This window comes from Coregonus clupeaformis, unplaced genomic scaffold (genome assembly GCF_020615455.1).
Source record: "Coregonus clupeaformis isolate EN_2021a unplaced genomic scaffold, ASM2061545v1 scaf0145, whole genome shotgun sequence".
Classification (NCBI taxonomy): domain Eukaryota; kingdom Metazoa; phylum Chordata; class Actinopteri; order Salmoniformes; family Salmonidae; genus Coregonus; species Coregonus clupeaformis.
The window spans coordinates 335,720-352,263 of NW_025533600.1; the positions used below are offsets into that span (position 1 = coordinate 335,720).

Here is a 16,544-nt window from a genome sequence, read left to right on the forward strand (position 1 = left end):
ACTGGGAGATATGGGTTTCTATCTCTCCTACAGTAACTCATCGATGACCCTATACATAGGTTGCTCAACTGATCTACAAAGCATTTCACACAAAGCTTGTGATGCAACAGATATTTATGTTGAGTTTGTCTGCACCAAAATATTAACACCATTGTGGAGACACCACACAACCGTGCCAATATGATTTTGAACTAGATGGCATGCTCCGACTCAAAAACAGAATGATGTACAAGGGTTGGGTGTTGTCGAGTAGGCTTTTAATTAAACATTAAATCGACAAGATGGATAGAACTTTCAAGAATTTGTTTTATTCCTTAACAGACACAAAGATGCTTATCATATGACTATATTCCATTGAGTTGAAGAAAATATACATTTCTGAATTATTCAAAACAGAGTCCTGTTCTAATCTAGTGAGCATCTGATTCTCTCTAGGGGTCTACTTCAGGGATGGGCAACTTTGATAGGGGTGGGGGCCTCAAAAAATCTGAACTCATCATGAGTTCACGGATCTGAATAACCACATCCATAACCACACATGCAGTCAGAGTCGACCCTAGCCTTTTGGGGCCCTAAGTGAAATTTTGTTGGCACCCCCAACAAAGTTTTGCCATGGAGCGTTGAGAAAATGTTGCAGTTTTAAAGCAAGTTTGCTGCATTTCTACACATTTTCCCATGGGGCGGAGAGAAGATTTAGCAATTAATATAATATAATAACTAATTTCATGCAATTCAACCAAAATTGCCAGGGGGTGGAGAGAAAAAATGTGCAGTTTTAACACATTTTGCCATAGGGTGATGAGAAATGTTTTCAGTAACAAAAATCAATTAAGGACCCCCGGTCAGTAATTCGACCATGATTACTACACGTTTAGATAGCTGGCTAGACTAACTTACCAATCCAAAAAAAGTTGCTGACATGGGCTAATTGAGTGACTGTCAGTAACTGACATAACAAGAAAAAAACTGCTGATGCACAACCAAATTTCAAAATTGCACCTTGTGTATTCTACTATTCTAACTCTCAACAGTAAGTTAAGATCCTGACTAAGTTCAGTTGTGGTCCTATGTAGCTCAATTGGTAGAGCATGGCGCTTGTAACGCCAGGGTAGTGGGTTCGATCCCCGGGACCACCCATACGTAAAAATGTATGCGCACATGACTGTAAGTCGCTTTGGATAAAAGCGTCTGCTAAATGGCATATTATTATTATAAGTTCCTACAAAACCGGGTAACCAGTTGACCATCCCTGGTCTACTTGGTATCACAATCACACAGTCTTCTTCTTCTTTCTGTGGGTGGCCATGCTTATATACCATGGAAATTAGACTTCTGCAGCAATTTACACACAGAAGAGATTCAATTTAGATGTTCTGGTGGGAAGATCAAGTCTTTTAATAACGTTTTCGGTTCAGTTACTTAGGGATGATGTCATCCGCTCTACCTGCTCCTGAACATATACAGTAATTCATCATCTGATGCTATTGTAGTCGTGACAACAGAGGCGTGTTTCCTCAACCCTTCTCTCCGCCACCTTTAGATCTATATGATCTATTAAATCATTATTAAATGATACGATTTGGGGTTGAATAAAATAGGAGCTAAATACATATTATTGAAAACCATATTTTGCAATTTCCTCCCCTTTCTATTTCTAGGCTGGATTCTGAATAATGAAAATATGGATCAAAAATAAGGTTATTAAGGAAAGCTATTGGAAAGGGAAACATGGAGTGGCTTTAAGAGTTGAAGGGAAGCTACACTATAGACCACCAGAAATAAAGAATTGCTGTTGTCAAGGCTATACAATTATAACTTCTATAATGGGTTAATGCTCAGTTATGGGCTTCTCTCTCTCTCTTTCTTTCTCTCTCACTCTCTCTTTCTCTCTCTCTCTCTCCCTCTCTCTCTCTCCCTCTCCCCCATCTCCCTCACTCACCCTCTAATCCCTAATCTCCCCTCTCTCTCTCCCGCACTCCCCTCTCCCCCCCATCACTTTACTTCCCCCTCCCGCCAGTTCATGACTAAGCACCCATCAAAGCGTCTCGGCTGTGGTCCGGAGGGCGAGAGGGACATCCGGGAGCAGGCCTTCTTCAGACGCATCGACTGGGACCGCCTCGCCAACAGAGAGATCCAACCGCCATTCAAGCCTAAAACGGTGTGTGTGTGTGTGTATGTGTGTGTGTGTGTGTGTGTGTGTGTGTGTGTGTGTGTGTGTGCGTGCATGAGTTACCCAGCTAGTAGTGTCATTCCAGAAGTTATTGGAAGTCTATGATCAGATGAAAGAGTCCATTTTATCCACATGCACAGACTGCTGTCATAACAAGTCTCTTTAAAGGGGAAATCTTCAGTTTAAACAATAACAAAACGCCTCCCCGCCACTGATAGCTACAGTAAGTGATGGGGCTGGAGAAATGTATCCACTGTCAAATTCATAGACAGAGCTATGGATAAAAAGGCTGACCATCCGTGATATCAAAATTACAGTTTTAACCATGTTTTGAGGTGATACAGTTTTTGTTTACGATTACTTTGTTTACTAACAAAGGAGTAAAACAAGCTTATATTTTGGGTTCTTATGGAGTAAACACATTTAACTAAGCTCATGAGGATTTTATAAGTTATATTCAAGAATCAATGGGTATATATCATGAAATGGATGTAGCAAACACAGATTGACACTTTAACCTTTTACTGCAGTGGGCTAAATCAGGGTCACATAGAATGTTTCTTGGTAGTCTTAAATAAATCTACTTTGAAACAAAAGTATACACCTCACACACATGGCTATGGTCTTAAAAATAAGAAGACACCTGCACCATGTCAGATATAGAGTTGAAATGTATTCAATTTTTGTTTAAATCCCAATATTACACTTTATACATCACAGAAGACTGAAATATAACAAAACAGTTTGATATAGAAACACTGAATTTTCTGCATTTAAAAATAAATCATGTTTCTGAAAAATATTTATAACATTCCACCCATGAGGCCACTAGAGGGCGATTTGGTCATTTGACTGCAGGAAAGGGCTGCAAGGCTGGAGAGCACCACTCACCACTCTGTTGCACAACATCAAAGCCACACACTTCAGCTGGACTTTTACTCATAAGTGGGGTTTATATCATATTTCTAAAGAGTTGTACAACTATTTTTCAAGAGTTTTAGAGAGTATGTTTCCATAACTAAATTGGCCACTGTAGAAATCTAGGCATCACTTAGTGTGTGTGTGTGTGTGTGTTCGTCCGTGTGTTTGTGCGTGTGTTCGTGCATGTGTGTGTGTGTCTCTCTGATTCATCTCCTACCCTGTGTGGGTTATGATAGCCTGCAGCCATGTGTCAGTGTGGGAGGTTAAAAGACTGCTAGAGTACAGCTGCAGCCACCATCTACCCTCCTCCAACCCTCCCTCCATCCCACCATCCCTCCTTTGCCACCCCTCCTATTGCTAAACACACACTCGCAACCAGGCGTGGGGGCTTTGTGACCCAACCCCCACCACCCCTCTCTCCCTCCATCCAACCTCTCTCCATCGCTGCCCCCTCCTTTTCCTACAAACACACTTGCCAGGCGTGGGGGCTTTGCGACCGAACCCTCCTACAGAGGTTTAAGAATACATAGGTTTAAAAATAGCTCTAAAAGCATCCTAGCCCTCACACCACATCAACCACATGGCTACATGGCGGATGTATCAGTGTGGGTTCACATACAAACAGAGCTAATTCTGGTCTCCATTTATTCTGGAGGTATTGTGAGGTACAGTATACTGTCGTAATGAGATCATTCTGGAGGTATTGTGAGGTACAGTATACTGTCGTAATGAGATCATTGTGGAGGTATTGTGAGGTACAGTATACTGTTGTAATGAGATCATTGTGGAGGTATCGTGAGGTACAGTATACTGTCGTAATGAGATCATTCTGGAGGTATCGTGAGGTACCTCCAGAATGATCCCTTAACCCCTAACCCTCTCTCGTTCTCCAGTCTAACCCTTAACCTTCTCTCGTTCTCCAGCCTAACCCCTAACCCTCTCTCGTCCTCCAGCCTAACCTTAACCCCTAGCCTTAACCCTTAACCCCTAACCCTCTCTCGTTCTCCAGCCTAAGATCATTCTGGAGGTATTGTGAGGTACAGTATACTGTCGTAATGAGATCATTCTGGAGGTATTGTGAGGTACAGTATACTGTTGTAATGAGATCATTGTGGACGTATCGTGAGGTACAGTATACTGTCGTAATGAGATCATTCTGGAGGTATTGTGAGGTACAGTATACTGTTGTAATGAGATCATTGTGGAGGTATCGTGAGGTACAGTATACTGTTGTAATGAGATCATTCTGGAGGTATTGTGAGATACAGTATACTGTCGTAATGAGATCATTCACCCACAAAAATTGACAGCTAGACATCCCCTTGCTGTGGGCAACTTAATGTACTTCCCTTTACCGCCTAATATCAGCCATGTCTCTGTCTCTCCCTCTACCTCCCCCCTCTCTCTCTCTCACACACACAGGGTGGCAAAGGAGCAGAAAACTTTGACAAGTTCTTCACACGCACCCAACCCATGTTGACCCCTCCGGACCAGCTAGTCATCGCCAACATCGACCAGAGCGACTTTGCTGGTTTCTCCTACATCAACCCACAGTTCATCCACCCTTCCCTCCTTCACAGTGTGGTATGAGGAGGGGAGAGATCAAGGAGAGGAGGAAGAGAGAGAGAGAGAGGGGAGAGAGAGAAAGCGAGAGCGTGAGAGAGCCATGTGGACTGGGACTGGGACTGGGACTGGGACTGGGACTGGGACTGGGACTGGGACAGCAACCCTCCAGATTGACCACCAATCCCCTATTGTCCCTTTGTCAAAGAGACTAATATTATCTTCATGTGTTCTATGGACTTGAGTCGGCGACATTCTGTAAACAAGCTGTCCACGAACGATCTCGATTGGAATTTGTCTGATGCGATGGAGGGGGTAAGGGAGGGGGGAGAGGAAGGGTATGTGTACAGGGGAGTATGTCTGAGTATATCTGGTGATTGAGCGCAGTAATCATGGATACATTGATTTGAGAAGTAGGCCTGCTACAGTACAGTGAGGGTTGAGATGAATTGCACACTGTTACCATGGGCAACCCTTTAGCTCTGCAACCTACTGCCCTAACATTCAGGAATGTGTTCCATTGTTTCCCCAGTTCCAGAACCTCCTACTTGCTCTAGAACCTAGAGCCAAACCCTACAGTACAGTCCTTTCTTGTCCGGAAGTTGTCTGTGGGACTACATATCCCATGATTCCTCAGTTTGTTGCTATGGATAGAAAGAGAGAATTCCCTCCCTCCTCCATGCGATGACGTGCTATGGAACGTACCCTGTTATTACTCTCCTGTCCTTACCTTTCCTCCCTCTACTGTACCTAGTGTACTGTACTGCCATTTCTAAACAGTCTGCTACACCACATTCTAGATTATATTTATATACCTACAGAGAAGAGAGGTCTATTGTCTACTGTTACACCAGTGCCAAAATAGAGGTGAAACAAATCATTTTATTACAGTACATATCTATATAAACATATACTATCTACAGCATCCGTTTCTTACTAAATTCCTGTAGTCAACTATGATGTCTTTCCTCGTTAACCCTTCTGATGGTGTCAGCACGCTAAACTAAGCTCAACACAGTGTTTCTCTGGCAGTTTTATTAATATACTCCAAACCATTAACAAATGTTTACAAACCGTTACCAAACGTCTACACAATGTTACTAAAACATAACCCACCAAGTATAGCTGTGTCTAACCTAGTATGTTGTTAAAGAACAGCTTTTTGGTCGGTATGAACAGTTGACTGATGAAACAATGATGAACATTTTAGATGGAGTCCAATTTTATTGTTGGTGAAAGCACTGGCACCAATATTCTCAGAGTTATTTAGGAGAATCTATGAGCAAGACTGAATTGAGGAGATGGTTCTGTTCCGCATGGGGTTTGCGACAACATGTAACTTGGTATTCCGGACTTCTATTTAGGGGGAGAAATCTAGAACGGAGGTTTATGAGAAGAAAATGTTTTGATTTTACTACTGAAAATGCTCTTTCCATATGCACTATTCAGTTCTCGGTCGCATGCTTATTTCCTGACTATGAATAAGCTCTAGATGACTTTCTAGGGGATGCAGTACACGTCTGAAATGTATCATTGTAAAACCAAGTATTATGATATTTGTTGATTATATAATTGTTGTCTGTATGAAAGTCCTACCCCACTGAAAAGTTGAATGAGATTCAGATCAATTATTTTTCATTCTTACTTATTAAACATATTCCGTACGTTTCGCTCAATACATTTCTGTCCAGAGAGAATGTTGTTTACCCTATTTGTCGACCATTTTTAAATATCGAAAGAGCTTTTTCAAAAAGAGAAATTACTCGCAGATTTTATACCACAAACTGAATGTGCTTTTACTACCTTAGACAGGTTAAACATTTCTATGTTTAGATGACTATCCCAAAAACGGATGACGTTTGGCTGAATCTTTGGTAGCTTTGTTATCAGCGAAACCTTGTAATATGTATTTTCTCTATTTATCCACAGTTTGTTTTTCACTATTTTAAAGGTAGAGTCAGCGAAATGATGTTGCACGAGCAGCACCGCAGATATTGCGATGAGCAAGTTTCAAGACTTTGCTCTCACAAAGTCACACACAGTATCTGTGCATGGGTTTGCTTCACGCTCTTACAACGTGGTAGCCACGGGAACAAAACTGCCTCTCAGTGTGTTGCAGAGATTGACCCACTATGCCGTTTACTTTGTGCATCTACGTCATATTGCTGACTCTACCTTTAATGTTGCATAGAGGGTATGTAGTATGTACAGTATGTGTGACTGTGGTGCGTGGTCCCTGGTTGAATGCACTCCTACTCCTACTCCTAGCCTTGGTTTCTCTTCTATTAGAGGCAGAAGCGTGTTTTCTGGCTTTAACTGTGTGCATGTGAGGGTAAGATCTAAGCATGAGAGAAGGCATGATGCATGTTAACACAGGTCCCCAGGTATACAGTATGAAGTTAATGTGTCACCAACCATCACAGTGAGACACACGCCTGTCCTGCTTGTCCCTCCCTGTACACTTCTCGCCTCTTTCTGTTCTCCTCTTCTCCATTGGTTTATTAGTGTTCAGTCTCCTGACTCAACCAAGTTCCAAGTTCAGTCAGAACTCACATTTAAGCCATGCACATAACAATTGGAATTTTCTGTCTCTTCTGTTTTGGTTGTGGTTATGTAGAAGTTTTCACCTGTGCCAAACTGAGAACCTACACTACCGTTCAAAAGTTTGGGGTCACTTAGAAATGTCCTTGTTTTTCGAAAGAAAAGCAAATTTTTTGTCCATTAAAATAACATCAAATTGATCATAAATACAGTGTAGACATTGTTAATGTTGTAAATGGCTATTGTAGCTGGAAACTGCTGATTTTTAATGGAATATCTACATAGGCGTACAGAGGCCCATTATCAGCAACCATCAGTCCTGTGTTCCAAAAGCACGTTGTGTTTGCTAATCCAAGTTTATCATTTTAAAAGGCTAATTGATCATTAGAAAACCCTTTTGCAATTATGTTAGCACAGCTGAAAACTGTTGTGCTGATTAAATAAGCAATAAAACTGGCCTTCTTGAGACTAGTTGAGTATCTGGAGCATCAGCAATTGTGGGTTCGATTGCAGGCTGAAAATGGCCAGAAACAAATAACTTTCTTCTGAAACCCGTCAGTCTATTCTTGTTCTGAGAAATGAAGGCTATTCCATGCGAGAAATTGCCAAGAAACTGAAGATCTCGTACAACGCTGTGTACTACTCCCTTAACAGAACAGCGCAAACGGGCTCTAACCAGAATAGAAAGAGGAGTGGGAGGCCCCGGTGCACAACTGAGCAAGAGGACAAATACATTAGAGTGTCTAGTTTAAGAAACAGACGCCTCACAGGTCCTCAACTGGCAGCTTCATTAAATAGTACCCGCAAAACACCAGTCTCAACGTCAACAGTGAAGAGGCGACTCCGGGATGCTGACCTTCTAGGCAGAGTTGCAAAGAAAAAGCCATATCTCAGACTGCTTATTTAATCAGTACAACAGTTTTCAGCTGTGCTAACATAATTGCAAAAGGGTTTTCTAATGATCAATTAGCCTTTTAAAATGATACACTTGGATTAGCAAACACAACGTGCCATTGGAACACAGGACTGATGGTTGCTGATAATGGGCCTCTGTACGCCTATGTAGATATTCCATTAAAAACCAGCCGTTTCCAGCTGCAATAGCCATTTACAACATTAACAATGTCTACACTGTATTTCTGATCAATTCTATGTTATTTTAATGGACAAAACAACAAGGAAATGTCTAAGTCACCCCAAACTTTTGAACGGTAGTGTACATAATGAGAGATCAACACAGAGCAAGCACAGGAAGTTCAATTAGACACAACTGAACAGCCAAAGAATAAAGAAACGTTGGTTTATTGTTTAATACACCCTGACCACAGAGACACAGTTGTTTTGGCGTTTCAGCCTATTGCCAAATTTCTTGCATTTAATCCGTTTCTGTTAGACAAAGGTATTTGTAGCATGTCCTTGAAATGTAGCTGTTCAATGGGGATGACTACTGAAATTATGTTAACATGTAACTTTGAATAAATTGGAGTATTAAAGTCTCCCATCTGGACCAAATGGACCTGTTAGAAATAAGGGGAACCATACGTTTACACAACATTGCTGATGAGACAAACTGAGAAGTATTTCATTGAAGCTGAGTCAGGATATTTTCTGTCCATCTAGAGAACAGATATTATATCTTACTTCAAAGCTGTGGAGGTTTCTACATGGAGAATATAGCACTTATCAGATAATAGTGGGAAAAATAGGCCAACTATAGTTAGCCCTGTGAATGACGTCTCACATTGAGAATCTATGTCTAGTGAGTGGGCGGTGTTTGGACTACTAGCGACACAAAACCTCCATACAATATGTACTTTTAGGATATACTACAATCACTTGCAGTCATTATTTTAATCACCATGATGATCATGGGACCACAACACAGGGATGTTTTGTATGCTTTATTTTCATGTCACTCTCCTTGCTTTTGTTTGCCAAGTTCTCCCATGTCCCTTTGCTAACTGGGGTATGAAGGAGACTGTGTATGAATAAAGCTATGAAAATGCCATCAGCTTCATTTGTGTCGTTTTGCTTTCTGTAGCCTCCCAGACTTCAAATGTAGATTCTACATGTTGGACGCTTTACTGTATCATTGTACTGTATATCACTATTGCTATCCATGAGGAATCCCGCTTTGCCTCACAGACTTCAAAAGTATTCTTGCTGAAAAGCAAGCATAAAACGGTGTTTCCCACACCCCGTAGTGAGAATAGACCGGTAGTATCTTCTCCTGTTACTCAGGAAGTACACGGCTGAATCAAAAGGAGGAACGCCCCTGTTTTTACTGTCATAAAGTCGGACATGTAATTTCGGGATGTATGTCTCTAAAACGCAAGTCACCACCCTCAACCCCTAAACCCCATAAAGTGTGGGTTTGATTAAGGTAAACTCTAAGAGCTCTGTAAAGGAGAGTCCTGGGGTTGTACTAAGTCGTCCCGATCCCACATACGACCCGTTCATATTTAAAGGCTTTGTTTCACTGACAGGTGATTCTGGAGAACAAAAGCCAGTTTTGATATTGAGAGATACTGGTGCGGCTCAGTCTGTAATTCTCTCAAGTGTTCTGCCCTGGTCAGAGGAGTCTTATTGTGGCTCTAGTGTATTATTAAGGGGGATCGAAATGGGTTGTGTGCCTGTTCCGTTACATACTGTCCATTTGACTTCTGATCTAGTGAGTGGATGTTTCAGAATCGGTGTACAGTCCGAGCTTCCCGTAAATGGGGTTGCTCTAATCATGGGTAACGATCTAGCAGGAGGCAAAGTGGTGCCTGTGTTAGAAGTGCTGGACAAGCCTGATGCTCAGTCAAGTGCTGATGTTTTGGCCACTACGTTTCCCGAAGCATTTCCAGCGTGTGCCATTACGCGTGCGCAGTCGTGTCGCTTAGGTACCATGGTAGACTTAGCTGACTCTGTGCTTGCACCTATGTTGAAGGGGGAAGATACCCAATGTTCTACTCTTGTGTTCCCAGTGAGTTCTGATCATGATGATGGAAATAAAGACAAGACAATGGCTTCCTCGGTGGACTGTTTAAGGTTGCCAGTTACGCGGGAGAAGCTAATAGCTGCCCAGAAAGAGGATGTGGGTTTGGCCAAATGTTTTTCCTCCATATTACCTTTGAGTGAGGCAAAAAGGAAAGGTGTGATGTATTTCCTCGAGAACGGGCTTTTGATGAGAAAATGGACTCCCCGGGCTGACCTAGAAAATGATTGGAGTTCCGTTTTCCAGATTGTAGTTCCTGCCACGTTTCAGACGAAGGTGTTGTCCCTAGCTCATGATATTCCTTGGTCTGGTCATCTAGGGGTGACTAAAACATACGATCAAATCCTCCATCATTTCTTCTGGCGGGGAATGAAACGGGATGTGGCTCGCTATTGCCGTACATGTAGTACGTGCCAAGTGGTGGGGAAGCCTAACCAGGTAATTTCCCTGGCTCCTCTCTACCCGATTCCGGTCATGGGAGAGCCATTTGAGAAAGTAATAATTGATTGTGTTGGTCCATTACCCAGGACTAAGTCGGGTAATCAATTCTTGTTAACAATAATGTGCACTGCTACAAGGTACCCAGAGGCGATTCCTATGCGTAAAATCACAAGTAAGGCAATTGTGAAGGCGCTGATTAAGTATTTCTCTACCTTTGGATTTCCAAAAATCGTACAGATGGATCAAGGCACTAATTTTACATCGAGATTGTTTGTAAGTGTGTTGAAGTCCTTGTCAGTGTCCCATCAGATGTCTAGCGCTTACCACCCGGAGAGTCAGGGTGCGCTGGAACGTTGGCATCAGACGCTAAAAGCCATGTTGCGTAAATACTGTATGGACACAGAAAAAGATTGGGATGAGGGGGTGCCGTACGTTCTGTTTTCTATTCGGGAGACCGTATAAGAGTCTCTTGGGTTTAGCCCAGCTGAGCTAATCTCTGGTCACACAGTGAGAGGGCCTCTAAAGGTACTGAAAGAACAAATTATGGCTGATGATTCAGTTGGGTCCTCTATTAATGTACTAGACTATGTTAGTCAAGTCCGGGAGCGGTTGCATGACGCATGTGCTGTAGCCAGAGAAATTCTGTCTTCCACACAAAATAAAATGAAACGTCATTTTGATGTAAACACTGTGTCTCGTTCTTTTCAACCAGGTGACCAAGTCTTGGTGTTGTTGCGGGTACCCGGCTCGTGTCTCTCTTCCAGTTTCTCTGGCCCATATGTGGTGGAGCGAAAACTCAGTGATACTGATTATGTTATCAAAACGCCAGACCGTAGACGCCCATTTCGGGTATGTCACATTAACATGATTAAAGCCTATCATGTTAGAGGTGGTATCGAATCTCCCATTACCAGTGAAAATCCTGTTGTATCCTCTTTTGCTTCTGTGAGCATGGTTACTCACCCAGGAGTCAGCATAAATGATGAGGACGGTTTGGTGATTCGGAATACTCCTGAGCAGTGTGCTCGTTTGTGTAATTCGGAGATGGTAGCGTCTCTCCCAACCCATTTGTTAAACTTAAATGATCAGCAGAGGGCTGATATTGAATTACTAATCACTGATTTTCCGAGTCTCTTTAAGGATGTTCCCAGTCGTACAAATGTGTTGAAACATGATATAAATGTAGGTGATGCTGCTCCAATCAAACAGCACCCTTATCGTGTGAATTCAACCAAGAGGGGAGTGATGAAGAAAGAGGTAACTTATTTAGTGGAAAATGAGATGGCAATCCCCAGTGGCAGTCCTTGGAGTTCCTCCTGTCTGCTGATTCCAAAGCCTGACGGGACTCAAAGGTTTTGCACTGACTAGAAAAGTGAATAATGTTACTATACCTGACTCATTCCCTTTACCTCGCATGTACGACTGTATAGACACTATTGGATCGGCTGCGTATGTTACTAAGCTTGACTTGTTAAAAGGTTATTGGCAGGTGCCTTCAAAGGAGGTGTCTGCTTTTGTAACCCCTGACAGTTTCTGACAGTACACGGTAATGGCTTTTGGAATGAGGAATGCCCCGGCCACGTTTCAACGTTTGGTAAATATTGTATTGGCTGATGTTCCTGATTGTACCGCATATCTTGATGACCTGGTTGTTCATTCGACTACCTGGCTTGATCACATGAGCACATTGAGGGCTGTGTTTGCACGCTTGGCCAGCGCTCCTTTGACCCTTAACCTAGCCAAATGTGAGTTTGGAAAGGCTACTGTTACCTATTTGGGTAAAGAGGTGGGTCGGGGTCAGGTGCGTACCGTAACAGCTAAAGTGGACGCTATCACCCAGTTTCCTGCCCCTGCCACTAGACGGGAGTTACGCAGATTCTTAGGCATGACGGGTTATTATCATACATTTCTCAACTGTTGTAGCCCCAATGACTAGGTTACTCAGTCCTTCAGTGTCCTTTGAGTGGACTGCTGAGTGTCAATCTGCTTTTGACACTGTAAAAGCACAATTGTGTACTTCTCCTGTTCTTTCGTGTTTTTCTTTCTCCCCATTTTCCTTTGTAGTGTGTTTGTGTGTTCTGGGCATTACAGGTGTGCTGAGTTGCGGCTGATGATGGTGGGCGTGGCTTCGGTCCGGAGTCCTGGCAGCTGTAGCTGATATGACGAGAGTATACCTGTTTGCCGTGTGAGCTCGAAGAGGGGGGGAGAGGGCACTTGTTGTTTGGCTATTGGTTGTGTTCATTTATCTTTGTTTGTGTTCCAGCCTGTCCTCCTGATGTACTCCAACCTACCTAGGTCCTGGAGAAGGGAAAGGTAGATCTGCCCATGGGTGTACATTCTCATGTAGATAACCCATTGTTTTACACACTAGGTTAGCCCAGTGGCGGCTCCTGAAAAAATTCTCAGGGGGGGCAATTTTTCTGATGATTTAGGTGACCTACACACATTTTAAAAAAGATATGTCCAGCAACAACATGAAGACAGGGGCAGCATATAAGTCAATACCAGAAGCATTTATTGACTGATCTCAAAAGTGTTGGCTTACCAGGGTTGGTGGAGCCCTCAGTTTCATCTTTGCCTCGCAAAGCTAACTCAAACACTCCGCAAAACTTCACACACTGGATTAGCCGGCTGAGGATGTGGCGGTTCTTGCTAATGTCGTAGTAAATATATTTGTTATAGTGAATATGGAATATGATATGTTGAGTAAAATGTTGTGCTAAGATCTATTTAGGTCAGGAGCTGGTTATAAGTTCTGTTCCTATCCAATAACAATGGACAAAAGGGTCCTATCTTGTCAGCCTTGTCAGCAGGTGGCCAAGGACAACACCCACGCCATAGGCCTCTCAGTTCTTCCAACTCACGAGTTCTTGCTCTGAGGACACACACACACACACACACAAACACACACACACACATCATCACTGTTAAACACACACACACACACACACACACACACATCATCACTGTTAAACACACACACACACACACACACAAAAATCCCCTCTCTTAGGCTGAACATTTGAAGACAGAGAACCCGACTCAGAGCCAATGCAACAGTGACACTAGCCTGGAGGTGACCTCGCCCAACTCATCAGGACCAATCAGAAGATCAGAACTACTAGATTCAACCTACTTCATTTATTGCATAAAATGTCTGCACACAATGAAACATTGTCTTCAGATAACGAACGGGTCCGTGCACGCGATTCCAGATATCTTTACCTCTGAATAAACTGCCTTTATTATACCATATCCACCCTGTCCAAAGTCTCTACTTGGTCTCAGTTCTCCAGTAAACTTGTGATTATCAACACTAACCTCATCGTTGTGGCGGCGGACAGCTAGCCTGTATCCCTCATCCAGTTGAGTGGCAATGTTCACTCCCCAAAGCAGACAATCTCAAACAGCTATCCATGTGGGTCTTTGACAGCTCATGTTTCTTAATCTTTCCTGAAAGATGGTGCATGTCCGTTACACACCAGTCGCTGTCCAAGCGGTGCTGTCTGCCGTGCCGCCTTCAGGGTGAAAGAGTAAGCAGGGGGTAGCAGAAGACTGCATTAGCTACATCGCAGCCTGCTAGCCAGGTTTTTCGTTCGTACTAATTTTTGGAAAATCCTCGGGTGTAGGACTTTCCGCCTTTAGTAGAAACCTGTTGAATTATTAAATTTGGTCTGGGAGGTCCTAATTGTTTCGTTGCCAATTTATCTTGATTTGTTCGCCGACAAAAAGTAACTTATTTCAAAGAGACAATCGAGTTGCACTGAACGCTATAGCAATCTTACCAGTAGTACGTGAATTGATTGACGCTGCTACCCGCTCTTTTCTTAGTTACGTTCATGGTTACGTTACGTATGACGAAAGCGCGTAAGTGCAAGCCCTCAGAAACCCATAGAGATTGTATTGAAAGCTCTGATATTTGAAAAAAATAGATTTTACATGGGAGTCTATGAGAGACTTCTGGGCGATTTTCAACCTGACTGAAATCGCCCCAAAAGGGGGGGGGGGGGGCCATTTGAAGCACGACTTTAGCCTGATTGGACATTTAGTGGCAGATCAGACGTCTAGATTACAACACTGATAACTACTGTTGCCGTGATATAATTGATTAGAAAAAAAATCCCTTCCTTTTCCCGTTTGGCAGTGCGTCGCCCATATCGCCCTATTGAACACACCGCCCCTGCGGGCGGGTGTCACTCCTGTATTTTTTGGTAAACAGGCAGGAAAGTGGGTTAGGGTTAGAGTGTGATAGGAAGGTTTAGGTGTGTAGAAGAGGAGGGACCTTTTGTTTATTTTCATTAATTGGACCCCATTCCCAAATATTCCCTTCTCTTACCTTCCCTGGTTTGTTTGATTGAGTTTTGTTTCATTACTGTTTCTTTATGGGTGTTGTATATTTTGTTTAAGTACCTTACTAAACGTCCCCCAAGGGCTAATCTTGAGATCTGGATGTTGTCTGGTTATTTTAGTTCATTACCCCCCACATTTCTTCCCCATCCATCTAGTTTACCTTGTGCACAGGCATTTACGTCTCCTCCTCAGACGAACTACACCCGAGGGGAGAACGTAACAACCACCAATATCCAAATGCCACATTAAGTATCTTCTCACCGAAGGACAGAAACGTCACAGAATAAACTTTTCCGTCTCCTCAGAGTGGCAAAAGGATAAAGGTTGTCTGCCCTCGTCATATTAACCCTTCAAACGTCCCCTCCCTCAGAAGTCTCTATCTCTGGCCTGCCAGATAGGAGCGTTTAGCGGTCTAGCACCCTCAACCTGCACACAGACAAATTGGCAGCAATCAAAGCCTACTGAGCCCTCAGACGAATCAGCACAGTCCTGCTGTTTGTTTTGTTTTGGGCTGCGGTTTGCCTCATAACGTGTCTGTTGTTTCTCCCACTCTCTCCCCCCTCTCTCGCTCTCTCTCCCCCATTGGCTTTTATTATGTTCCAGTTGCTGAGCAAGTGAACCTGCTCATAAAGCCATAATAATGCAGAATGCTTTTGGAATCTAATGGAAGTCAATCTAGATAAGATATACCCTTGAGATATACCTTGTTGGTTACATAAGCTGATACTGAATACATGAGTAAACAGTTTGCTTCATGTAAAGCACTCAAGGGCCCCCTACACATTCAGATTGTAAAACTTATTTACAACGCATTTGACACAATGGTTGTGATACAACAGATATTTTTCTGATACAATGGACTGTTTTGTCTGTGTTGCTTGTGTTGTTATTTTTGTACAGAATAACTCTCTGTCATATCACAACGGTTGTGCCAAATGCGTTATACATTCCTTGCACAATTTAAGTGTGTACGGGTCCAAGAATACTAATATTTTCTCCCCTGTTGAGAAAGTGACTGTAGCAGACAACTTATCACTATGCATTGCCTTTCAATTTAAACCGAGCTGTAACACGGATCTTCTGCGATACTTCTGCTATATGGATTAAATCCAGCCCAAAGCCTTCTATCTCTCCTTCATCTGGCTTTCATTCAGGGCAGGAGCTGGCCTTGGTGCCAGACAGAATAAAGGCACAGTGATTATGATGCCTTTGTATCAGCTGTTTTGCTGGGGCTTATTTTGTCTTTTTTTACTAGTGAGAAGTTACTTTCTGCTCACTCTACCAGAAATGTGTGACATGTTTTCACTAAATAAGAAGACATGTTGCAGTTGTATTTTTAGGATACTTTGAGGAATTGCACATTTGGGCCATATGTTAAACAACATACAGTATCTGGTACTGTATATCAATAAGATCTCTCTCAGGTAATCTAGGGAAATCCAGAGGTAAACGTATTATTTCATTATTGATGATCTCAAAACGTTCTAAATATGCAGTAAGCCATACGTGCATCTATCATTGGTGACTGAACTTATTTAGGGGGTGATACTGACGTCACCTTTCTCAGAAAAAGTGCAA

The 16,544-nt window shown here is 42.7% G+C and overlaps 1 protein-coding gene across 1 annotated transcript in view; it reads left to right on the plus strand.

Annotated features, from left to right (window-relative positions):
• Nucleotides 1-7,370, plus strand: part of prkcab (protein kinase C, alpha, b) — a 190,537-nt gene extending 183,167 nt beyond the window's left edge. Inside the window, exons 16-17 of the mRNA XM_041870974.2 lie at nucleotides 2,018-2,158; nucleotides 4,514-7,370. Of these exons, the coding sequence (XP_041726908.1) occupies nucleotides 2,018-2,158; nucleotides 4,514-4,681 (309 nt within the window). The 3' untranslated portion in view covers nucleotides 4,682-7,370. The remainder of the gene's footprint in view (nucleotides 1-2,017; nucleotides 2,159-4,513) is intronic.
• The last annotated feature ends 9,174 nt before the right edge of the window (nucleotides 7,371-16,544 follow it).